Raw genomic sequence first — 26,909 nt, 5'->3', positions numbered from 1 at the left:
TAACTGGTGGGGCTTTGGAATAGCATAGAAGGTGGTCTACCTTAGTCTCAGTATGTTCCGGTGATCCGGCAAGGCTGACGGTGCAGTAGAGGGAGGAGGGGTCACGTCCGTGACACTCGCTGGTATCCTGGGGCCCAGAAAGCACGACGCGCTTCTGAGCATGCGCTAGGTCCGCAACAGACATGCGCGCTCTTTCTTCAGGCGCACCCCTTTCGCCCCAAAACTAGAAACAAATAGCTCTGGGGAGAATTCCCCTTTAAACTCCGTGGATGTTTCAGTCTGATAAATTTACATTAAGATCCTTATCTGTTTTGATTTACTTGGGTGACTTTATTAGGGTAAGACCTGCAAATATATATCCTTGGCCAGTCACACATGTCCTGTTTCCATTTAAGCATAACACACTAAGGTTTTCCTTTACTTGCACCTCCACATCCACAACCGCAGACCCCTCCCCTGAGCTTCTCACAGCCAATCACACTGTGACAGATTCAGCAGCCTCAGGAAGCCCACCCACTCCCCACTGTCAAGTACACCTTTAAGGGCCCTTCTTTCCAGACTGTCAGCTTCTTACATACAGAGGAGGTATACGGATGTAGAGTTAGCAGCGGTCTAAACTCCAGATATGAAAACCTCAATTATTGTAGTTATGTAGTCATTGCAAAATAATTAATTGTACTTTTAAATACATCAAATAAGGTACGTTTCCTAATTTGACTTGGTATAAGTCTCTCTTGCACATGCACAACAGCACTCTGGCTGGGATGCATGGGTGTCAGCAGTAGGAGCCAGTCAGGACTAGAAGGACACAATTTCAAATCCTTGGTCAGGTAAAACAGCTAAAATATAGGTATTTCTGCTGTGAATTGAGCCGCTTGCCTGGGTTTTAGCTTTAATTAGCCTTCCTGTTGCTCTGAATATAGTACCATATGAATACATTGATTCAGAAATCCCAGCCTCTCTATAAATACTACACATAATCTCTTTTGATGTATTGATGTTGACCTCAAGGGGAGAATTGATCTTGTCATTATCTCAGTTGCACTGCTATACATAAGTAGAAGAAATGAGTAGGAATTTATATTGTGACGATTACTGACAGAAAGTCAGGAACAATCATGGGGGAGTATAGCAAGTCAATACGCCAAGTGTTTCTGTATCAGTCCAGAGATTCCATTCTCATTATGGTGATCAGTGAGGCGTGGACATCAAGGCATAGGAGAGGATATGGGATAATTATAAAAACCATTGACTGAATAATTTCACTACACATATCAATTCATCTTTTGGTGCTGACATTTGGAAATCCATACTACCAATACGTTTCCTGATAACACTTTGATGATTGTGGGTACTTCAATTCCCGTAAAGCTTGCTTTTTACTAAACACTATTGGTAACAGAGAGCTATCTCATGTTTATGTCATTTAACAGTATTCCAAGCTGTTCAAGTATCTCTGCTTTAAAGCATACCCAAAAACAAAAATGTAATATTTAGCAATTTAGCATTTTCAGCCTTTTTTCCTTTATTGTCATCTGCCAGTAAAATGTTTAACAAGGCTCACTTGTATCTATGGAGGAGCAGCATTGTCACTCTGGACTGCTCTTCTGATTTAACTACGAACACCTTCCCTTTTTCAAGGGAAAGCTGATAATATTGTTTGTGATTTCAGATCAGTCCACAGGAAGTTATATACAGTAGGCACATGATTTCTGACAATACTAACAGTCATGTTTCTGTCTTTGCAGAAAATGTACTTAGCCTTATAAAATCTTTAAATAAAATTTGATAAAAAAAAAAAAAAAAAGAAATCTGTACAGCACATCCAAACCCAAAAACAAAAACTGAATACATTGCAATCTTTAAAATGAGTGGCTGCATTTGTTTTGTTTTTTTTTAATCCAAAAAGTGTAAAAGTACACAGTACATATGGCTCTCCTAGGAGAAGTACATTCCATTTCCATTGGAAACCTTCATCTGTATACCAGGGTAGAAGAAAAGATGAGGCAACTTGATGGATAGGTTGGAGAATAATAGATGGATGGATGGCTGAGCAAGAGAAGGGATCGAGACTGGAACCTCTGTGGCTCCCGCAGAAGTTCTGGGTAGGATCACCTCAATGCAGAAGAAAACAAACAGCAGGGCACTGAGGACAGTATTAAATAAAAAAATCACTTTATTAAAACAGGCAGCACACTTACATTGAAGTTAGCATGAAACAGCATGGATAGGGAACACCTGAGACCAAGCAGCTGTTATCAGTGCAAGGCTGTAGGCCTCACTGAGCAAACAGCATTTGAAAAAGAGGGCAAAGTCCCTGGAAACACATCATGCACACTCCCTCTTCCGACATCCACCAGGCATTTTGACAGCTGTCATCCTTGTGTGCATCTGAGAAGGCAGCTGCTAATATCCATACCTTGAGCTGGCTCCCTGTCATCCTTGGTCTCTGTTTAGTCACTGATGCCTACAGCCTCACAGTTGCTTGGTGTAAGGTGTTCCCTATTAATGCTGTTTCATTCTAACTTCAATGTAAGTGTGCTGCTTTTTTTATTTACATGATTTTTTATTTGACACTGACCTCTGCTGTTTGTTTTCTTCTGTTTTTGTTTTTTTTTGGCTTTTTATCTTCTATTTTAATCTGGTAATTCAGCTAGTCACATACTTCCTGTCTTAGGGTACGTCCAGTCTATGAAGGAGCAATGGAGCTACCAATGGACAGCAGCACTGTCAGCTTGTGGACAAGGTACTGTTGGATTATCACATTTAGATTGATTGACTTGATTAACAAATTAGCTAACCCCAGCTAACACTTTTTAAAGGGCTAGCTTACCTTTAACTACTTGGCGTGCACGCTATAGCCGAATGACGGCTACAGCGTGGACCTGAATTGTCAGGAGGGCGTACAATGACGTCCTCTCGGCAACGAGTTTCCTGCGTGCTCCCTGCGGAGCGCGCCCGGCTTGCTCTGTGATTAGCGAGTCTATGAGACTCGCCTGATCACAGATCGGAGATCGGGGGCGATCCCGCCCCCTTACCACAAGATCAGCTGTCAGCCAATGACAGCTGATCATGTAAAGTAAACAGCAGTCGGCGATCAGCTTTTTTTTTCCTCCTCACACTTTCAGTGTGAGGAGAAAAAAACAACGATCGCCGGCTGCTTTCAGAGGGACATCGGTCCAGAAGAGGAGAGGGATATTTTGTGCCCCCAATGCCACCTACCAGTGCCCACCAGTGCCACCCACCAGTGCCAAATATCAGTGCCACCTACCAGTGCCCACCAGCACCACCTACCAGTGTCACCTATCAGTGCTCACCAGTGCCACCTATCAGTGCCCCATCATAAGTGTCCCCTACCAGTGCCTATCATTGCCCATCAGTGCCACCCATCAGTGCCACCTATTAGTGCCCATCAGTGCCCATGAGTGCGCCTATTAGTGCCCTTCAGTGCCACCTACCAGTGCCCTTCAATGCCGCCCATCAGGGCCACCCATCAGTGCCACCCATCAGTGCTGCCTTATCAGTGCTGCCTTATCAGTGCCGCCTTATCAGTACCAACTTATCAGTGCTCATCAGTGCCGCCTATTAGTGCCCATCAGTGTCGCCTATCAGTGCCCAACAGTGCTGACCAATCAGAATACATATGGTCCCTCCCAGGAGCTGTAGGTGCCCTGACAGCTTATCGTAGTTAAGTACAGTGGGTACCAGAGGGGTGGGGTTGGGATAGAGCCCAGTGTTAGGTCACCTTTGCAGTTTTTCAGTAAAGGTGAACCAACTCTTTAAGCAGTTACAGCAACAGGTTTTTTTTTCCTTTTGGGAAAAAAGGTTTTTCATAAAGCTAAGCAATGTTAACAATTGTAAGCAGCCTGGATCAACTTTATCTATAAATATTAGTACCCAGTTATATTATGTACATTTAGAGAAGAATCCAGGCCTTTTTTAAAGCAATCTACTGAGCTGGTCAGAACCACCTCTTGAGGGAGTCTTTTCCACATTTTTACAGCTCTTACTGTGAAGAAACCTTTCCGTATTTGGAAATTCAATCTCTTTTCCTCTAGACGTAAAGAGTGTCCCCTTTTCCTCTGTGATGACCTTAAAGTGAAAACTCAACACCAAGTTCACTATATGGTTTAAGATAATATATAGAGTGTATTGTGAATGCAGACTTACCAAATAACAGACTTCCACAGGCAAATATCACACCAAGTATAACTGTAGCAATAAGAACAGCAAGAATAAGTGGAAGAGGAAGCTGTCTATCCGGAATAGGACCTTTGGGTGCTGAAACAATATTGAAGAAAATTTAGGTTAATTTCTTATTATTTCAGTATTATATGACTTTTTCATCTTCATATCCCATACATATTGAAAACCTTCGCTGCTGTCTTATTAGGGTTCAGTTATTGTATATTACCTATAATATTACCTATAGTATAATTAGTTAGATTTTTCTTTTTCCCTTCAGGTTTCCTTTAACAAAATCAGTCAACACTGAATTGTCTGTATACATGAATCTGACTATTTTTAAATAGTTGTGCATTGTTCATATTTATTTTACCCTTATTTATTACTTACTTTGTCTGAGTTTTACACTTCAGCTTGAATGTCAAGGTTCAGAGGTCACCTGAAGCTTGACAGGTGCTGTCTTTTCCACTGCCTGACCTCATACATTGTTTCCCTGTATTTGTGTCTGCATGCCTGGTAAAGCTGAACTCCAGGCTAAATATGCCACTCAAGTACATTAATTGGAGTTATGTCAAAGGGGTTGGATCTCAGTCTTATACATTCCTGAGATTTAGACAGCTCTGCCAGCTAGCATACCGAGGTTGATGACCTGAATTCTCTCTACAGTGGTGGCAAAAAGCTAGATAATGACCCAGACACAAGCCTCTCACCGAAGAGTGAAGAGCCGCAGCAGACTAAAGCCGGCCATAGATGGTTCGAATCTCAGACAGTTCCAGGGACAAGGACGATTTCCTGGCTAGCAGGGACCCTGTGGTTTCTGTCCTTAGCCAGGGCCTTTACATTTTAAAATTGAATTGACTGACAGGTTTGTATGTACTGTGAAGATGAGAGGAGAGTTTCTGAAACTAAAATCTAATATGGTTGAAATGTGTTTTTTCCCAGGTCATGTAACAAATCATATTCAGGACTAAATTCCTTTTTCAAGGAAAATAAAATATAGAAAATAACAGAAACAGAAGTAGTGACATCTGTTACATTTTATTTCTGTATAATTTTAAAGTGGTTGTAAACACTTACATTTGTCCAGTAAATTGACTAGCCTCAAGTGATACATACAGATTAAACAAATCCCTGTACATACATTGTACCTGTTTATCTACAGCCCTCATGTCTCTACAGCCTCCTAAAGCACACAATTTACACAGCATCTCTGAGCTCCAGAAAGCAGGGGTGGGAATCTGATGTCTCACACTGCACAGCAGAGAGCTGAGTGTAACCTGAGACCTGAGTGGAGGGAAGGGACACCCCTCCCTCTACACAAACTCATAGGGAAGCAAGCACAGCTAAGGCTGTTAATCAAAGGCCTCCACTGCCCCCCTCCATCCCTTGGAATGGGCATTAGCTGTCAGATATGACTCATGCAGTTTAATTGAAAAACTAATTTTTAGTTTGCTTGCAGTAGTGCGAAAAACCCCAATAAATCTATAACAAAATGATAGCTATTTGCTCATACAATTATATTCAGAAAACAGAAGGTTGGACAGATTCCTACCTACACAAGTGATGTTATCAGCTGACAGCATGGTCCCAGCCTCGCATAGACACACCACTCTCCGCTCAATGTCCTTCCTACACATTCCAGACTTGCAATGACTGCAGTTTAAATACAACTCAATATGGACTTCCCCATCATTTTCCATTGCTGTGCAAATCAGAGAAAATTGGACAATGGTACATTATTGTGTGCATTTGGAAATGGTCACATTGCATAATGGCATTGGGTTTTCAAAAAGTTGGAGCATGGAGGCCCACGTTTCACCCCAGCTTAGGTTGCCTAGCTAAAATGTTTATACAGTCTGGCTATCTGTTGGGCAAGTGCTGATATTAGGGGTTCAAATGACTCTTCAATGGGCATGTTATAACATTGAAGTGTCTTAACAACCAACCAGATTTCAGTTTTGTGTATTGCAAATCTGAAAATTAAAACTTTTTTTATTTGTTTTTATAGTATAGTGTATAGTAAAAAAAAAATACAACTATAAGTAAAGTCATAAAGGCCTAAAACAGTCTTAAAGTGATTGTAAAATCTTGTTTTTTTTTTTTTAAATAACAAACATGTTATACTTACCTGCTCTATGCAGTTGGTTTTGCACAGATCCTCCTCCTCTCTGCTTCTTTTTCAGCTCTCCTGCCCCCCCCCCCCTCCTGTTGAGTGCCCCCACTGCAAGCAGCTTGCTATGGGGGCACCCGAGCCGAGTCACAGCTCCGTTTGTCCATTCAGGCAATGAGCCGCGACCAGAACCGCCCTTTTCCTTTCCTGATTGGCTGACTGACTTTGATTGACAGCAGCGGGACCCAATCGCACCACGCTGCTGTCTCAGCCAATGAGCATGGGAGCTGAGACACTCCTGCAACATTCCTGGATAAAGTTGGGCTTAGGTAAGTATTAGGGGGCTGAGGGGGGCTGCTGCACACAGAAGGCTTTTTTTATCTTAACGCATGGGACGCATTAAGATAAAAAAAAATAAATAAATTTCTACCTTTACAATCCCTTCAAAGTCCAGTATTCAAGAGGCCTTATAGGTAACATATTTCTTTCTAGCAGAAGCAGTGTGTTTTGGGTTGATTTAGTAATGACAAATAATCTGTTCACTTTGCAAGAGAGTTTCCTCTTAGCTTAGTGAATATGACAAATATTTAATTTGAAAAGATTACCCATTGATATGCAAGAATATAAAAAGACAGTATTTTTGCTTGTACATAATTGGATAATGGAAGTCAGTAAAACTTCACCTCATTCATTAAAGTGTTTCTAAAGGCTAAAGATTTTCTACCAAAATGCATTCTCTGCATCAAAAAACATTTTAGCTACAGCTGCCCTCCCCAGCCCCCCCTAAATATTAATCTGAACTGGTCTTGGTCCAGCAATGTGCATGAGAGCTGCTCTATCCATCCCTCTTTGGTTGACTGTGTGAGAGCCATTGGCTCCTGCTGCTGTCAATCAAATCCAGTGAAGAGGGAGCTGGGCCGAGCCACATTATGTGTGTCAATAGATACACACAGTGCAGCTCAGGAGCGAGCACGTATGAGTACCCTTCCTTAGCAAACAGTTTGCTGGTGGGGGGGGTACTCGAAGGGGGGGGGGGAACCAGAAGTGCTGGCGGGGGACCCGAGAAGAGGAGGATTGGGGCTGCTCTGTGCAAAACCATTACACAGAGCAGGTAAGTAATAACATGTTTATTATTTTAGAAAATTGTAATATTTAACATTACTTTAAAGTGGTTCTAAAGGCAGATGGTTTTTCCCTTAATGCATTCTATGTATTAAAGCGTACCTCCACTTTTGTTGAGAAAAAAACATTCATCTAACATATTTATTACTACATTAACAACATATATCTGTCACTGTTATGGACCCCGCAATGGATTTAATTTCTTTATTTTTAATCTTTTTTGCTTGGCTTATATACATGTGAAATTAAACCATTTTTCTAACTGAAGAAAATAATTTATCTTCAATGTTTTGATGATGACCGCTAATAATCGATATAATTGAATATACTCAACATAATAATAATTCACTACACAAGGAGGCTGTTCGCTATACAATAAAAAAAAAAAAAAAAAAAAAAACACTAGTTTTATCTCTGCAGCTAATGACGGTATAATCTGTTCGTTAAAATTCAGGAAATTTTTCTCATTTTACTTGGCATATTCACTGTTACTTGGAATTCAATAATATGTTTTAGAGGCATTAACAAATTCCAGCTCTGCTGGTTTTTATTAAAATCTATGGAAAGTCAGTTATCAATTCTGTCCTTATCTGGCATGTAAATTAAACAGATATACAGTAATATCAGACATAACTCTCTATTACAATAAACTTATTTTACACTCAAATCAAGCCTGCGCTCTGCTCATCCAGGGCAAAGTAACAGATTTAGAAGTTTTTAGAAGAGAAAATAAAGCTAGCCTTGTAGAGATGAATTGGAGGAGTCAATTGACTTCACATCAATGCAAACAGTATAGATGAAGGACCTTTACCTGCTGGCTATTGTATTTAGCCGGCCACCGATCTGATAAGACACAGTCACTGTTAAGGGGATCATTTTTAGTGAAACTCAGTTGATTTTAAAATCATCTTTTGTCAAACCAGGTGGTGTTTGTAAGGCTAAAATTTTGGCCAATTCAGAAGGAATCAAAATTTAGGCCTTCAATGCTTGAATAATGATATATGAGGGGCTATTAAATCCCAAATGTGACAGCCAAATCAGTATTCACATAGTTCTTACAAGACCTCATTTCTTTTTCACCATTCCCAACAACTATTTTGATGCAATTTTGCAAAATATGTTTTGTGCAACATAGGTTCAAATAGTAGGGTTGATTTACTAAAGGCAAATAGACTGTGCACTCTGCAAGAGCAGTTGCTCCAGAGCTTAGTAAATAAGCAGAAGCTCTGCTGACTTCCATCATCCAATCATATACATGTAAAAATGTTGTTTTTGTTATTTTCCTTGCATGTGATTGGGTATTCTTTGTAAAGTGAAACTTTACCTCACTTATTAAGCTCTGGAGAAACTGTACATGCAGCAACTGCACTTTGCAAAGTGCATAGTCTATTTGTCTTTAGTAAATCAACCCCAGTGTGTCCACGGTATGTGTATTGGAGTAATGCTGTCAGAGAGGAGAAAAGCTTTCTGTGGCTGGTAAGAAGCAGGAGGACCAAGAATGAAGAAGCCATCATTTCAGCCTAGGCAAATTCACCTGACGGGAGTACAAGGACTGTGTTAAGATAAGAGAAGAAGGAAGGAGCCATTCAGAGCACAGTTTCCAATGCATTTTGCTGCTTATAACCTGGCAGCTTGGCTTTTTACTTTAGGGTGGAGGATTTTATCACTATTCTGGGTGGTGTGCTATACTCTAAGACTCGGTTCACACTGGGGCGGCACGACTCCGTACTACTTCGGGGGCGACTTGTGCATTCCCATGCACCATGACTTCGGAGCGACTTGCAAGGACTTTACATAATGGAAGTCTATGCAAGTCGCTCCGAGGTCGCCCCGAAGTAGTACAGGACCCTTTTTCTAAGTTGGAGCGACTTGTGTCGCTCCTATTAGAATGGGTCCTGTACCAGTCAATGGACCGCGAGGGAGCCTGACAAGTTGAGCTGGTGTGAATGGAGTCTTATACTTACAGTATATTTCACCATGTTCTATGCCTTTACAAATGCCCCAAATACAAAAATATACCTTATAATCTTCCAGAAATCCAGTGAGCTTAAAAATGGATTTTTGTAAAATCTTACCGTAAAATCCTTTTCTCTTAGCTCATCGACAGACGTAGTCCTCGGTGATACACCACCTTCGGGTTATGTTACCTCCGCAGGAGCAGGACTAGACAGGAAATTAAAAAGCTCTGGCCACACCCTAGGGGCAGTCCCAGAGGGTATATCCTCTCTCTCTCTGCCTCAGCAAATCAGTTATGTGAAAAAGCAGTGCTTAGAGAATTTAACCCAACCCAACTCCAAAACAGAGGGGCGGGGACTACGTCTGTCGATGAGCTAAGAGAAAAGGATTTTACGGTAAGATTTTACAAAAATCCATTTTTCTCTAGCGCTCATCGACAGACGTAGTCCTCGGTGATACACCACCTTCGGGACGTCCCAGAGCAGTATCCCGACTGAGGGGTGGGAAAATGGAAATCAAATCCCAATCTAGAAGGCCCAACCGGTGCCAACTAGAAGTTTACAATGCTCATCCTTAATGATGAGACTCAACAAAAAAATTTTTCAAACAGAAAAAAACCCTCGAGGTAGACCACCGGTCTCCTCAAATTGCGGCCTGCAAAACCTTGCGGCCAAATGAGGCATCCGCCGATGCCGTCACATCAATTTTATAGAATTTAGTAAAGGTATGTACCGACGACCAAGTGGCCGCCTTACATACCTGGACCACTGACGCCTGATGGCGAAAGGCCCAGGAAGTACTGAGCGCTCGAGTGGAGTGCGCCCTAACAGGGAACGGAGGACTCTGACCCTTAATAGAATAAGCCTGTACCACCGTTTGTCTAATCCATTTGGCAATGGTCGCGGCAGATGCAGGCAAACCCTTTCTGGGGCCATCCGTGATCACAAAAAGTGAATCCGTCTTACGGAATGATTCCGTAGCTTTCAGGTATACCCTGATTGCCCGAACCACATCCAAGGAATGCAACGCATGTTCCCGATGATGCTTGGGCTGAGGACACAAGGAAGGTAGTACAATATCTTCATTCAGATGAAAATCTGAAACCACCTTAGGAAGAAAAGATGGCTTAGGATGAAGTACTACCTTATCCCTATGAATCACTAGGTATGGGGACTGGCATGATAATGCAGCCAGTTCTGACACCCTGCGAGCAGAAGTAATAGCCACCAAGAAGACCACCTTCTGGGATAAAGTAAGCAAGGGAATCTCCCTGATGTTTTCAAAGGGAGGTTTCTGTAGAACCGACAAAACCAAATTAAGATCCCAGGGCGGTAAGGGCGCGCGGACTGGAGGAGCCAGGTGCCGCACCCCCTGGATGAAATTCCGCACCAAGGATTTGGTAGCTAAAGGTTTCTGAAAGAAGATTGCTAATGCTGAAACTTGACCCTTGATGGTGCTCAAGGCTAGCTTCTGCTCAACCCCTTGTTGCAAAAAGGCCAATATTCGAGACACCGAATAGGTACGTGGAGGAAATCCTAAAGATTCGCACCACGCAATATAAGTCTTCCATGTGTGATAATAGACTTTGCTGGAAGTCGCTTTCCTTGCTTTAATAAGGGTAGGAATGACAGAAGTAGACAAACCTCTGTCCTTCAGTACCTGGGTCTCAATGGCCAGGCCATTAAAACCAGCGACTGTAAAGCACGATGGTAAATAGGTCCTTGAGACTACAGACACTCCCTGAGACGAAGTTCCCACGGAACGTCTGCGACTAACCTGTCCAAGTCGGCCAGGCCGGCTTGAAGAGGCCAGCCTAGAATCTCTAGGACCACTGGCGCTGATTGGATCTGAACCAGGCGTCCCTAGAGGTATCTGGCCCCGACCATCCGAGAAAGTCTGGTCGTTTTCTGTTCCCACACACTTATCAGATACCTGATAGTTATCAGGCAAGGTGATCTTTTCTGGTTGAACCTCAGGGACCGAAGTCACCCGACTAGAGGCTGCTTGGCCTATCTGGTCAATCAGATCCGATTCCTGTGAGGTATCGGGACTAATCTTGGGAAAAGGTAAAGGAAAAGATCTATACAGGGAACGGTAACTACCGCTTCCTGTACTTAAATGTTGGAAGGGAAGAATCGCACCGGTAGTAGTGGTTGATGCTCGATCTAATGTCCTGAATACCGGTGAAAACGTCCCCCCACCCTGAAATTGGGTGGGGGCGCACCTTCAGGCTGTGTACTCCTTTACTTCGGGTTTGGCTGGGTTGGTCCTCTGCTTGTCCGACCAGCCCTTCTTGAACCCTCCTGGAGGAGTCTTGCCTTTCCCGGAAGTACCAGCCGGGCGTCCTTTATGGGCGGTAAAGAAAGGTCCTCGCTTGTTGCGAGGTTCCTTAGCTTTTGCAGCCTGTGGCAAAAAAGTACTCTTGCCCCCGGTGGCATCCTTAATGATTTCATCTAGGTTGGCTCCAAATAGACGATTCCCCTGGAAAGGGAGATTGGTCAAAGTCTTTTTGGAACCTAGGTCAGCTGACCAGCATTTTAACCACAGCACACGTCTGAGGATTACTGCTAACTTAGATGCATGCCCTAACAAGGGAGTAGTGTCCAAGGCTGCGTCACAGATAAACCGTAGCCCTTGTATGATCTGTTCTATCAAATCAGATGTCTCCTGGGGAATATCTTTTCCCCTAAGATCTTGGCGTACCATCTTCGCCCATTCTGTAAGTGTCTGGGAAACTAGACCAATAACAATTACTGGTCTAAATGCTGACCCTATCAGAGAAAAGATAGTGCGGGACTCCGCTTCTATCTTTCGATCCACCGGATCCTTAAAGGACGAAGTGTCCTCCACTGGAATAACCGTGGCTTTATTCAGCCTGGAAATAGGCGGATCCACGACTGGTGGTACCGTCCATTTCTTAATGATGGATTCCTCAAACGGATAGCGTCTAGCAATACGCTTGGAAATAGTAAAGGTACGTTTAGAATGTTCCCATTCTCCTTTAATCTGATTTCCAAAACATTTAGGTACAGGAAAAGCCTTCGCCGTCTTGATGGGCTTATTAGTCCCAAAAGGCCTCTCTGTTTCAGTTGCCTCTGCCGGTAAAGCCTCAAGTTTTAAGGTTTCTTGCACTGCCACAACTAGTGCGTCCACCAATGCTTCTTCCTGAATTATAGCAGGAGAAGAAGCGTCCTCCTCACTGTCTGAGGGGGCTTTACCTGGGATAGCAGCCCTTGCAGAGGAACCTGCAACTGCAGTGACCATCTCTGAATCAGAGTCAGAGGTGTCAGATAGTATAGGGGTAGGCGGGGGTCGCTTCCTTGACCCCCGTCCCTGACAGGCCGCCTCCACCCGAGCCACCATAGACTCCAAAATTGCTGTAAATGACTCTATACTCTGTACACCGGCGGGTCCCGAGGCCCCCTCGAGGGAAACAGGTGGGGGAATCTGTGTGGCAGGGTCCATAATAACTCCAGTTACTTCCTGGATGATATAATTCAAAGTAAAGAAAAAAACTTTTTCTTTTTTTTTTTTTTTTTTTTTTTTTTTTTTTTTTTTGACCCTCAGCGCCACAAAAAACCCCTTAGTGTTACCTGCTAGGGATCCCTATCGATCGAGAGAGAGAGAGATAGACCCCCAGGCTCACCACTTGATGTTCAGAGTTGAACTGCAACAGCTTACAGCGCTGTCTTAGACAAACAGGAAGTCTTTTGGCTGGCTGCCCAGGAAGAAAGGAGGCGGCTCCGCCCCTCTGTACGCCTTCCGGCGCCTCCCCCAAGCTCCACGAGGTGTAGAATCACCTAAAACATGGCCGCCCCCATGCTGGAGACACGAGGCTACGCCAAAATGGCGGCTCGTGCGATCCAGCAAAAAAAAAAAAAAAAATGGCGGCGGCCTGTGCTGACTAGCGGTGTGCTGCAGGCACACAACACTCTCTCTGCATGGGGATATGGCGTGTTTGGCGGTACCGGCCCTGGCGGACCGCATGGCCGTTCGGGAGGCCTGCTATTAGCTGGAGATCTGACTTGGAAGGCAGTCTACATGTCCATGGCTTCTGACTGGTAGGTAGCTTATATTTAACCCATAAGATTCCCAGAATGCCACAGATTACATCTTTAAAACATGTATACAATAGATTGTTAGCTCCCAAACCAAGCCTCCTGGCTTTGCACACATAAAATCACACTCAAAGTAGGAGGATTTGTGACATGTTATAGGATAGAAAGAAAACTCTTTCTTACCATACAGAGAGGGGCCCGCGTTCACCACAAAACCCGTCAGGGAAAACAGGGGGAACATACTACTCACCATACCGGAACCAGGCGGGCACCAACTCCTGACAGTACCCCTCTCCACCGGGGCGGGAGGGCTGTCGACCGATACAGACGCCGTGACTCATGGTCTTTGGCGTTTCAGCGAGACGTTTAACTCGCGGGTTCAGTCCTTTAATGGGACTTTGTCGCGGCCGACTCAGCGTGGAGCTATGGCCTGCACGCGCTCGTAGGCTGAACTGGGGTGACCACCGGATCTCAACATCCAGCCCGTCGCCCAGTTCAGCTTTCTTGCTTGAAGATCTCACAGGAACACTGGAGAAAAAAAGCTGTCCAAAAATCCTTTTAGAAAAAAATTTCTTGCCAGGACCTAAGATCCCAGCAAGGTATCTAGGTCCTTACTCCTCACTAGACAGAAAATAACTGATTTGCTGAGGCAGAGAGAGAGAGGATATACCCTCTGGGACTGCCCCTAGGGTGTGGCCAGAGCTTTTTAATTTCCTGTCTAGTCCTGCTCCTGCGGAGGTAACATAACCCGAAGGTGGTGTATCACCGAGGACTACGTCTGTCGATGAGCGCTAGAGAAATACTCTTCTAGTGGACTACAAAATGCTTTATGCTCCTCTCATCTCTATACATAAGAAAGAACTAATCTGTAGTCCAATAGGTTGAGGACTCAGGCAGGTCTGACAACAGTATTTGAGATTTCCGAGGCAGTGTTGTCAGATCACTACAGTTAATAGGGGCTCACATGATATCTGACAAAAACAACAGGTATTTCTCTGTCCTTTGAATGTTTATAAAGAGAAAAAAAAACCATAAAGACATTTTATATATCGCAAAAATGTACTTTTTTTGCTTTGCATAAGTTGTTCCCCAAGAGAAGAGTTCTGTAGCAGTAAATTTCCTGTACCCTTCCACCCCTCTTTCTTTATTTCTGTATCTTTGAGATACCTGGTTATACTGCGAACATTGTCTATAATGGAAATCCAAAACAGATTATACAGTGGAGAAACAGGAGAGGCCAGGGACACAGAGTCATAAATAATGTTAAAATATTGCTAGCTTCTGTTTGTCTACTTAGAAAACGTGATCTCACCAGCCAAGGGCTGGAGAAACATCTCTCCAGATGGATTAATGAATGAAACGCCATCCTGCCCATCAGTGGAGATATCATCCAGCTGGGATGCATGTCCACCTATAAAAAATAAAGGAACAGAGGTGAACTAGAGCACAGGACTTTCCGTGTCTGGTACTTTTCAAGTAGTCAAATGTATAGTGCACAATGTATAAACAATCAATAATAGTAACTATAACCAAGGCTCAGATCACTTCCTGAGATGCTCCTGGTTTCTGCCACTAAAAGCTGTCATTTACAGTGTTTACTTTCCTGGAATACTTTCCTAGAACATAATTGTGTAGTAGTTTTTTTATACTGTGTTTAAAACAATGGGCTTTATTTATCATCCAACATTTCCTTTTTTCACCAACCCCTGTCCAGAAGGGGAAAAGAACCTGATTTATAGTGCAAGGTGAGTGAATTTAATCCACACATATATTATCACAACCAAGCTGTGCATCTTCATGAAGCAAAGCATTTTTAACCTTATAGTGGGATTGACATTTGCATTAGTGGTAGAACACACAGGATCCCCTGAAGCTCAGAGCCATGGATGCCCCATATTTTCACCGGAAACCCTCCAGAAGAAGGTTCTGCCTTCTTGGTTGGGATGCTTGAGTTTGCTCCACTGCTAACTGCTGATGTTTCAAGCAGAGGACCAAACTGGCAGACAGATGCATAATCCACAAAACAAAAAAGCTAGCAGGCTGGGGATTCACTAAAAAACTAGAGCCACAAGGTCTAAAACACATTTCTGGGGTTTGTAAATAACCCCCTTGATCAGGGCTAAAAAACACATTGAACAATAAATGGTAGTTGGTAAATTGAATTGACCCCGTAAAAAGCATAGCTGTATAATTCAGTATTTTAAATGTAAAGTAATTCAAAATAAGATTGGTACTGTGAATCATGATACTTGAGTTACGCGATTTACATTAGTGGTGTTATTTTTATAATCTGAAAGCTATACTTTTTATAGGTGTACAGGATGTCAGGGATCGGTTCTTGATGGTATAAAGGGCCGGCCCTACCATGGGTCCCGGTGGGATCATGGGACCCAGGTGGCATTTAGAGAGGGGCGGCCCCTGGCCGCCTCTTCTCTTCGGCTATTGCTAAAAAAAAAAAAAAGGCCAGCGGCCGGCCTGACATGCACACTGCGCATTCGCCACTGCCGCCGCTCGGAAAACGTTCTTTGGTCTATGGTCCCTTTAATGGGGATGATGAGCTGTTTTTATACACTCAAGATTAAATACTCACACCTGCGAGAGAGGCCTGATAATGGCAGGAACAACCAGCAGATTGATGAAGTGTTGTGTGGAGCAGGACACAGTGTGAGAGGGCTGTTAGCTGATTTTCTGCTGAAATGCTGCTGGAATTTTGTGACCCTTTCTAGTCCTCTGGAGCAGATGGGAACTTCAAAACCCCATTGTGGGGCAAGTTATTCTGGTGGCGAGCCAAAGCTTTGTGCCAGCCCCAGGTCTTAAGCTGTGAGCTCTTCTGTGTCTGGCAATATTTCTTGTTGCTGAGCTACCTGGGATGCTGGACAGCTCCCTAGACAATTCCTTGAATGATCTTGCCCCGCAATCTGTTTTTCTTAAACCTTGAACTCTTTGCTCCTCCCTGATTGAAGCCATGTCTCTGCACTTGTTGTTTGCCAGAATATTTTGCTCTCCAGCCAATATCTCTCTCTTGTTACTTCTGCTGCCATCTGTATCTTCATTACCCCTCATTGCCGACATTAAGCTTGTTCTTCGACTATGCTTCTGCTTGATCCCAACCTGTAACCACTTGTTATCAACCTTTGGCTTGTTTACTAATTATCCTTCTGCTTAACCCTACCTGCTATATCTGCTACTGGACACTGGCTTGCTCACCTCCTGTTGGGGTGATTCTGAGGACCGCGACCTGGTACCAACTCACAGCAATACTCATCTCCACCATCAGGAGCTCTGTCGAACAGTGGTCAGTACTTAGACTTATGTGAGCCTGTGTCACCCACTAGGGAGACCTGTTTTGGACTTATCCAACTGATCAGTGGGTGTCTCTCTACTGCTATAGCTTTCAGTCTCTGGGTCTGACTCCAGACAGTGACACTTTGCATTGTATAGACTATAGTATAGGCTGTTTTGTTTGTTTTGCTGATAAGCTGTTTTGTTTGCCCTTCCTGGAGAAATAAAGACTGTTCTTACAAAAGACACAGCTGGATAGTGATCCAGACCCCCAAATATCACACAGGACTAGTACAGTTTACCAAAACACAATTTTAGGTCATATGCCTATTTGTGTATTTATATATTAATTCTTTTATAATTTTGTCTTGTTTTCTTTATTACATTTTTATGCTTTAAACCTATAACAATACAATACTGAGCATCAACCTACCTTGGTATCCTCCTCCTCCTCCACCAGATGTACATGGACCTCCACCACCACCAAAGCCACCATAGATGTCCCACTGAAGAGTGGCCCTTGCCCGATAGCAAGATTGGCCCCCTTCTGCTCCTTCAAGAAGAGATTTCCCAGCCCATGGAAACTCTGTAATGTCATTCCATCCACCGCCTCCACCTGTGCAGACAGCCCAAGAAGAGTAAAGGTCATTTTTAGAAATACTTGTTGAGTGAAGTCCATCTAATGTAGTTTCCTGTGATGGGGTGGCAACAATGCTGCATTTCCCCTGAATTCAGAGCAGTGTTGCCACTCTAGCTTGTCAATAAAACCTGGTGACGCCTAGTCCTGCCTATTATTTTCTAGATTGACAGCACTACCTCTGTGGCTGTGAGCTGCACTTTCTGGAATGGGGAGAATATGAGACAAAAATTAAGGATAATTTAGCTCAGTAAGGGCATCAAAGGACAGCACTGTTATGATACTATGAGGTTGATTTATTAAAACCGGAGAGAGCAAAATCTGGTGCAGCTGGGCATGGTAGCCAATCATAGTCTAACTTCAGCTTGTTCAATTAAGCTTTGACAATAAAACCTGGAAGCTGATTGGTTTCTGTGCAGAGCTGCACCAGATTTTGCACTCGCTAGTTTTAGTAAATTACCCCAAACGTCTCATCGTAGAACTGTCACAATTATTTTGTTGGTGGAAATACTATCTTGAAAAAAATAAAGCCAGGATAATGATTGGAGACAACCTGGTACAGTCAACCAATCAGAAGGTGTTACCAGCACTTGATGAGTGTTAGCGGCCTCACAGTGATTTAATAGTTTTGAAATCTTTACTGCATGTAGTAAATGACTGCAATTGGCGAATTCCTTTTAGTATACTCTCATTACTATGTAATCACTGTCTGAAATTCAGTGAAAAATCTGGTTCATTTCTATCTGAAGGCTAATTTATCAAGATTTGTGAATAAAAAAGGTTCCTGTTTCCTGAAGCGACCATCCATATTTCCCCCCCTCTGTCACAGTGAAAATGTAGAATTACAGGGTGGCTGTTATGGTCAGTACAGGCACTTCTCATCTTCAACATATAATTTAATATATCACTGTTTAAAAAATAAACTGAAAATTAAACACTAAAGTAAATGTGAACCTTAACTGAATGTCATTTGGATTTTTATCATAAATTATTGACTCTTTTTTTTTTGCTAAGATCTTCATACCACCTTACATCAGGCTATCCTCACTGTGATAAATTAGACCCAAGTTTAATGCACTTCATGTCATTATTTAGTATGTGCATGTTGAGCATATTACCCAACATTCCTGAGGCAGATATGACTACGCACACTCTATGGGGAGTGGCAATATACCAAAATAGACTCCATAGTCTTATATCAAATATAGATTTGAAAAAAAACAAGAGACCTCACTGCACCCTACTTCTCCTATAACTTTCTCCCCAGTACAAGCGATCCTGTGATCCTTCGAGATACCCGTGAAATCCAGTGATTTTGATATATTCATATATGCTATATGTTTATACTACGGGTACGGTATATGCTATATGTTTATACTACGGTATTATAAATCAGAAAAGTTTTTATTGAAAAAGTAAGGAACAGTACAGATCATGAGACATTATATACATGCAAAGTAGGTCAAAGACATCAGTATCAAGTATATCTGTACGTAAATAACATTTCCAAAGCATGAGTTAAAACTCAACATAGAATAACAGGCTCAAAGCTTCAGCACCTCTTCCCAGTAAGTAACTGCATCCAGCCGGCCACACGCCCAGCTCACATAGAAGGATGTACGTGTGTACCATGATACATGAAAAGGGGTAGCCACCAGTTGAGGGGATACATATACCATTAAACTCCCGCGGGACATCGTGCATCCCCTATCTCAATTGTCATCCTCCAGCACCTATCACTGCAAGAGTCACTGCATTACCAGCTCCCCAGGGGACATTCCAGGGGTGTCCAGCCAGAGGGACCATAGCTTTTCAAATTTTTGGGGCCTACCTCTGTGTTGGTAAACATATTTCTCTAGGATAAATGTGTCACCCATGTTAGCCACCCACCGTTTAATGGAAGGAGGAGTCTCCGACTTCCAGTCAAGAAGTATCACCTTCCGGGCCTGGAATAGGGCCCTAGAGAAAGCAAGTCTCGTCGTCTCCTCCGGGATGACCTCCTCAAGAATCCCCAGGAGGCAGTGTATGGGTATTTCTTTAGATATCCCTCTTTCACTACCTAGGAGAGAGTTTGCCTTGCAATGGGAAAATATATATGTTCTATGTATTGATTTTATGTAATTAATCTTTTAATGATGTTCCAATAAAAATGTAAAGACTTTTTATCAAACACTTGAGTTTTTTTTTTTTCCAAGGGGTTATTGGTGGCTACCTTAAAAGTCCAATTTTTCCTCTTTTCTCCCAAAATGACATATGGGGATTTGGAGCCACAATTTATTGAGTCCTGTCTCATACAATTTTGTTCTCCCATTACATATTGTTTCCTGTGGTGGCTCAACACATTGAATCTACACACAGAGGTTGATTTACCAAAGGCAAATATACTGTGCACTGCAAGTGTACTTGCTCTAGATCTGAGGGGAAGGTCTGCTGATTTCTATAATCAAATCATGCGCAAGCAAAAATGCTGTTTTTTTTTTTTTCATTTTCTGATTTGAGTATTCTTTGCAAAGTAAAGCTTTATCTCATTTATTACGCTCTGGAGCAGTACACAATATAATTGACTTTAGTAAATCAACACCATCGAGTAATATGGAAAGGGTCTATCCAAACGCATGCCTGTTTTTTTCACTGTGACTCAGAGCTCAAGATATTCGGCATACATGCTAACATCTTGACAAAGGAACCTTTAAAATCCATCTACACAAAGTTGGTGAAATACACGCAGAACAACTGTGCTGTGTAAGGTATTAAAGTGGTTGTAAAGGTTAAAGGGTTTTATCCTTAATGTAGAACTATAGGCCAAACTTTTTGATTCATTTTGGATAGAGCAAGGAAGGGTCATAACCCCGGTCAGATTTATTTTCGTCATCTGTGTTCCATTGGGGAGATTTCCCTTCACTTCCTGTCCCCTAGCCAAACAGGAAGTGAGAGGAAATCCCTGCAAATTAAAGAGGTTGTAAACTCTGCAAAAAAAAAACAAAAAAAAAAAACAAACCCTGTGAGACAAAGGCATAATGAGCTAGTATGCATCGCATACTAGCTTATTATGTAATACTTACCTTAGAACTAAGCTGATCCAGTGGCGCCCGCACAATGCTGACACTGCTGACATTTTCCCTGGAGTTTCTTTTCTTCCAGGTTCACAGGCTCCAGGTGCTGTGATTGGTTGGGACTGCGATGACGTCACCCCCATGCATGTGTGCGGGAGCGGCTGTTCATGACACGGGGCTCAGACGGAATGGCACCCGTGGCTGATTCCTTCAGAGAGCATGCGCCAGTGATGTCACTGGCTGCATGTAATGTAAATATCTCCTAAACACGTTTAGGAGAAATTTTCACCACCTATAGGTAACCCTTATTGTAGGTAAATGTCTGCAGAGGAAGTTTACTTCCTCTTTAAGGGAATTCCTTGGGGACACCAAGGTCACCAGAACTAGTGTCCCAATTGGAAGATTTCCATTCTATATCTTTTTTGGGAAAACTCAAAATTTGGGATTTTTTTGTTTACTTTCCCTTTCAATGACAATAGTAAACAGGACAAATAGAAAGGGAGGATCTCTTTAACAGGGACACAGACAGAAATACAAATTGATAGGTGTTCTAATCGCTCTCCTTTAGTTACACTTTAATTCTTTCTACTCTGCAAGGTAAAAAAAATCCTTTGTTGTTCTTCTTAAGGATTGTAAAGTCTCATTTTTTTCAATTAAAAAAAAAAACATGTTATATTTACCTCCTCTGTGCAGTTGGTTTTGCACAGAGCAGACCAGATCCTCCTCTTCTCGGGTCCCTCGCCGGCGCTCCTGGCCCCTCCCTCCTGTTGAGTACCCCCATCGCAAACAGCTTGCTATGGGGGCACATGAGCCGAGCTGCAGCTCGGTCTATCCATTCAGACATGGAGCTGTGGTTCGGTCCCGCCCCCTCTCCCTCCTCATTGGCTAACTGAGTTTTATTGACAGCAGTGGGAGCCAATGGGGCTGCTGCTGTGTCTCAGGCAATCCTGGAGGACCGAGGCATTCAAATAGAGAAGGTAGATCGCTGAATCGAGAGGGGGCTCAGGTAAATATAAGGGGGGCTGCTGCACACAAAAGGCTTTTTATCTTAATGCATATGCATTAAGTTAAAAAAAACCTTCTGCCTTTACAACTCATTTAGGTTTAATAGTATAGTTGTTAATGGTTCACCCACAGAAAAGGCTTTGATTGTCTTAGTTAGTCAACAAGAGCAAAGTTTTCACTTAGCCCGTATCGACTCTGTCTGTATTTCGCTGGTTTAAAGTTTTGTTGATGTAGTATATAATTACCCCATGTCTTGTCTTGTAGACTATATTTCTATTTCTACAACGTTTCCCTGGTGGTATTTAGGTCCCCTATCTCATACAAATTTAGGAATGTTCTAATGTGACTTTTTATGATAATTTTGTGTAATGTTTTCATGCCCTTGCATGGGTGTACTTGATATTGTCTTATTCCCTTGAAACAACAAAAAACATTGGAATATAAAAAAACTTTGTTGTGCAGCCCAGCCCCCCAAAAACTTACCTGAGCCTGAATTTGATCCAGCGCTGTTCAGCACCGCTCTTTCTCTCTCCTCATAGGCTCAGAGACAGCAGTGGGAGCCATTAGCACCTGCTGTTGTTAGTCAAAGACAGTGAACAGAGAGCAGGGGATGGGTCCGAGCCTCATTATGTGTGTCTATGAACACACAGAGCCGGCTCAGGAGTGAGCTTGCAAGTCTGCCTCTATAGCAAGCACTTGCAATGGGGATAGACACTCAAGAGGAGGAGCAGGGATTGCTGGGACCCCAGAAAAGGAGGATCAGGGCTGCTCTGTGCAAAACCATTCCAAAGAGCAGGTAAGTATAACACGTTATTAAAAAAAAACAAAAAACAGAACCTTTACAATCACTTTAATGACCATAAGTAACACATTACGCATCCATCTGGTATTACTTTCAAAGCGGTAGAATTTTTATGAGATACTGCTGTGAAATACACACTTAACGCGAGGATCAAACAGACAACACCGCAATGACTGGCGACCTAAAAAGATTGTTTAACCTCAATTTTAATGTGATCATAAACATACTAAGTTTCTAGAACCATATCTTGTATATCAACCATTTCTACTAGACCTTTTATTGTAATGGAAAACAGGAGCAATTTTAAAACCTTCAAATGTATTAAACTTTAAACACACTATATTATAACTGCAGAGATGTGTGGCTCAAACCATAATTTATACAGACAAGTCAAGTAAAGCTGAACATAAGCAGCCTCAAAGGGCAATTGTGGTCTTTTTAAAGCAGGAGAAATAACTGATTGCCTTGGGGGATGAGGAAGGATTTGTTTTTCCCTGTTTAAGGAAATTGGAGGTTTTTTTCGCCTTCCTCTGGATCAACAGTTGGTATAGAATAATAATTTTAATATTAATAATAATAATAATAGAGTTAGATAGTCTTTTATCTTTTTTTAACCTGACTATGTCCTTTGTAGCTTTGCACATTCTCTATTAACCTTTGAGCTGGAGGGAAGGTTATTTAGAATAGGTTGACAGCTGAGAGGCTTTGAAGGACCTGAATGAGACCCACTTGAGCAGGAGGAACATCTCTAGTTCAATCATCCGGATAATTGTAAACCGTAAATCACTTCACTGTACCTAGGAATTACATCATAATGCTGTAAATGTCTGTCTACCCTAGTGATGAAAGAAAACCTTAAAGTGGTTGTAAACACCCCTCTAATGTTTGTACCTACAGGTAAGCCTCTAATAAGGCTTACCTAGAGGTACTGTAAATATCTCCTAAACTTGCACAGTTTAGGAGATATTTACTGTATACTGCGCCGATGACATCATCGGCACATGCGCTCTGAACGAACGGCCGCCTGTGCAGTTTCTTCAGAGCCTTGTGCCGTGACCTACGACTCCCATGCGCATGCGCTGGAGTGACGTCACGCAGCCCTGGCCAGTAGCACAGCCAAAGTCCGCGGACCTGGAATGAAGATGGGCAAAGATGGATGCGACCTCCAGCGGGGACGACGAGGACTTTGTTTGGAGGTAAGTGTCACATAATGTGCTAATATGCAATGCATACTAGCACATTATGCCTTTACTGTCCAGGTAAGAAAAAGAACAACATACTTTACCTCCTTTTTAGGTGCTGAAAGCGGTACCATTATTTTGCATGTAATTCTTGTAAAAGAGCAGCCCAAACCAACTGTATACATTTATTATATATATTATATATATATATGTATGTATACATATATTATGTATACATATATTATATATATATATATATATATATATATATATATATATATATATATATATATAATGTATACAGTTGGTTTGGGCTGCTCATTCACAAGAATTGCGTATATATATATATGTATATATATATACGTATATATATATATATATATATATACATAAAAAGTGCAGTAAAACTGCAGGAAAGGGCACTGGGGGCAAACTAATGTGATTTTTTTTTATTTTGAATAATATCAGTGTGTTTGGTGTGTTTCTACATTTGAATTTGCCGCCGGTTCCACCCCCCTGGGAACGTCACGTCGCAGGAGACGGAAGCCGGGGCACGGAGACGATCGGGAGGAAGATCCGCCGCGAGACACCGCCGGGACACATCGCTGGATCCCGGTGACAAGGTAAGTAACCTCTTTTACAGGATCCAGCGATGCTTCTGGTGGTACCCCGAGTGTGGCTCGGGGTTACCGCTTTCGGCTCTGAAATGTAACCCCGAGCCATGCTCGGGAATACCGCTAAGAAGGTTAACAGCATGCATCAAGATCTTCATTTACCATGCAATCAGTGCAAATAGAATACCAGATGCTGTATTATGTAGATGACCCTCAAATTTAGTTTTCTACTGTAAATAGTGACATGAGAATTGCTATCTGTGAATAACAAGATGAGTGGAAACACATTGGAGGAATAAGTGTTTGAGATGTAGCACTGCCCCCTAGAGGACTGCTGGTGAATGACACTTTTGGATTCCCCTGGGTTACCCGTAGCAACTGCATGCAGAATTCTTAGTACTTTAAGTTCTTGGTTCAGTCAAATATCAGTCTAGGGATGGATATTTTTGTTGTTTTTTTATTTATATATGGATGGGAGAAGGGATGAGTGGGATACTCCAACCTTGAACTATTCACAAACTTTGAGGACTTCTGATTTGAGGATGCGGCAAGGCCGCTACTTCATCCTGCCACTTGAATGAAACTGAGCTAAATGTTACTAGTTGTACTTCTCTTCAGTGTACTCCCCCAGTACCCCCTTTCTCTACTCCAGCTGACACCACTCTCCGGAGTGGTCCCCTTCCTGGGCAGACCCGTGGGCAAGATCCTCTGTACTCACGATACTGCTTTCCAGATTCTCGCAGTCAACTCTCCTGGAACTCTGGTTTCAGCTCCACACTGTAGGTTCACCAGGCCGACTGCCTGTGACCCTCACCAACTGCTGTAGAAGAGGAGGCTTCCCGCCAAAGACCTCTACCTCATGTGCCCTTGGCTTTTTATACCCTGCCCCACAATGCACCAAAACCAACAGTCCGTGCCAATCCCTGAGGCCGTATCAAAAGCCTGTGTGACATTGGCCAGGTTTCCTCCACTGTCCAATGTGCCTCCCCATTGGGCACAGTGGGGAGACTCCCTTAGACCAGATTCAACACACACTGGGCACACTGAACAGACTTAACTAACAGATCCTGCTCCCTGTTAAGCAGTGTGTGCAATATAGCATTCACCTGCTGCTATTCTGATAGACAGACAAAGCCAAAACTATACTCACTCTTTAGCACCTTACCCTGAATTACCCCATTGTGTTATAAAAAGCTGTAGGCTTGTCTTACATGAGGAATGGTTGGTAAAGATTGCAAGTGGGCAACTGCTAATTAAATGCAATGTAAAAAACTTTTGTACATATTTTGTTTATTTATTATGGTCTGTTCTAAAAAATAAAATAAAAAAGAAACAATTTTCAATTTGTTTTTTATTCAGGTAAATTATGTGCCATGTAGTAGTACAGTATTGTACCAAATTAGCCATCAGTTAATGCAAAGGGCTTGAAGTTTAGGTGATACCCTTTGTAAAACAAATATTGTACTGTATATGTATGTGCAGATATAAAACAACCATTAAAAATGTATAAACTTTTAAATACAATAAAAACAAAACTGACCAAAAACCACTATAAGTCAAAGGGAAGACAGGGTTTGAAAAGGTGAGAGGGCCTTATTTTATGTGAGAATTTTATTTTACAATGACATTATAAGCCTTCTATTACCTTATATCACTTCATTCTACATTTGCAGACAAAAAAAAAATAATAAAAAAATGGAATGGGGGAAGGTGGTCTAGATGCAATGTAGTCATACAGGGTGCCTTGATCCAATCACCATGGGGAGTTTCATGGAAAATGTTGATTGTCCTACAACATGATGGTAGTTGTGAAAATTCCATGAAGTATGGGACATGTACTAATTGTTCGAGTACGAGGTGTTATTTGTTGTCAACACATTAGGCTATATAAGTTGTTCTTATGTTCCCAAAGCTCATTACAGCTGAAGTGGTTTGAATGAGCAATTAAGCATCTTTAATATTCCATTAAGTTCAGTTGAATGTGACTAACTTACTAGCTATTGGGTAGAATATTCTATTGGGTAGAATAGGATAGATGTGTTGAACCATTTTTTTTAACTATCTCTGCATTATATGGGACTTCCCTGACCTGTTATGGACACAGGGTTGTTAGTAAATGGCTCATCTAGTTTTAATACTTAAGCCCCGTACACGCGCAATGATTATCGGCCGACCGATCGTCCGTCTTTTGTCCAGAGTGGTGTCTGTTGGTTGGAATGTGCCCAACAAAATTCTACTTCAGAAGTGATGTCATGTGTTGGTTTGCTTTCTTTGTGTTCTTTCTTCACTGAGCATGCTCAGTCTTGCTCATTAGATTTTTCCCTGTCGAAATCTGTACTGACTGCACGAAAATCGGACGTATTTTGACGGAGGACAAAAATTTTATAGCCTGCACACCAGATTTTTTTCAGCCAAAAAGTTGGAGTCGGTTGTCGGAAGCATCATACTAACAAGCCGAAAATCGGCAGATCAGTCGTCGGACGAAAATTCCCGGCCGAATTTCGACTCGTGTGTACGGGGCTTAACTTACTAGCTATTAGGTAGAATAGGATAGATGTGTTCAACTACCTCTGCATTATATCCTGGGACTTCCCTGACCTGTTATGGACACAGGGTTGTTAGTAAATGGCTCATCTAGTTTTAATACTTAGTGGCCAAATGTTGCTGACTTTCTGCTGTTTTTAAGATTTATGTGTTGCTCTTCTACTGGCAGCCAAAATGCTGTTGGAACATTTCGGATGTGCATTACACATCTACACATACTTCAAGATAAAAACTAAGCCCTGCTCTTCAGCCTCTTTACTATGATTCCTAATGAAGCTTCATTGTACCCAAAGCTACCCATCATTGTCTAGTTTCTATTATTGTTTTTCATTACCTGCTGCGCCACTGTTTCCATTCAGC

The 26,909-nt window shown here is 42.3% G+C and overlaps 1 protein-coding gene across 1 annotated transcript in view; it reads right to left on the bottom strand.

Moving 5' to 3' along the window:
• Positions 1 to 26,909, bottom strand: part of LTK (leukocyte receptor tyrosine kinase) — a 379,826-nt gene that overhangs the window by 68,313 nt on the left and 284,604 nt on the right. The window contains 5 exon segments of the mRNA XM_082274964.1: positions 4,171 to 4,281; positions 5,738 to 5,887; positions 14,744 to 14,842; positions 17,147 to 17,438; positions 17,530 to 17,553. Of these exon segments, the coding sequence (XP_082131090.1) occupies positions 4,171 to 4,281; positions 5,738 to 5,887; positions 14,744 to 14,842; positions 17,147 to 17,438; positions 17,530 to 17,553 (676 nt within the window).

Source organism: Pelophylax lessonae, assembly GCF_965119305.1.
Source record: "Pelophylax lessonae genome assembly, chromosome: 13".
Classification (NCBI taxonomy): Eukaryota; Metazoa; Chordata; class Amphibia; order Anura; family Ranidae; genus Pelophylax; species Pelophylax lessonae.
This window is presented reverse-complemented; position numbering and strand designations above follow the sequence as displayed.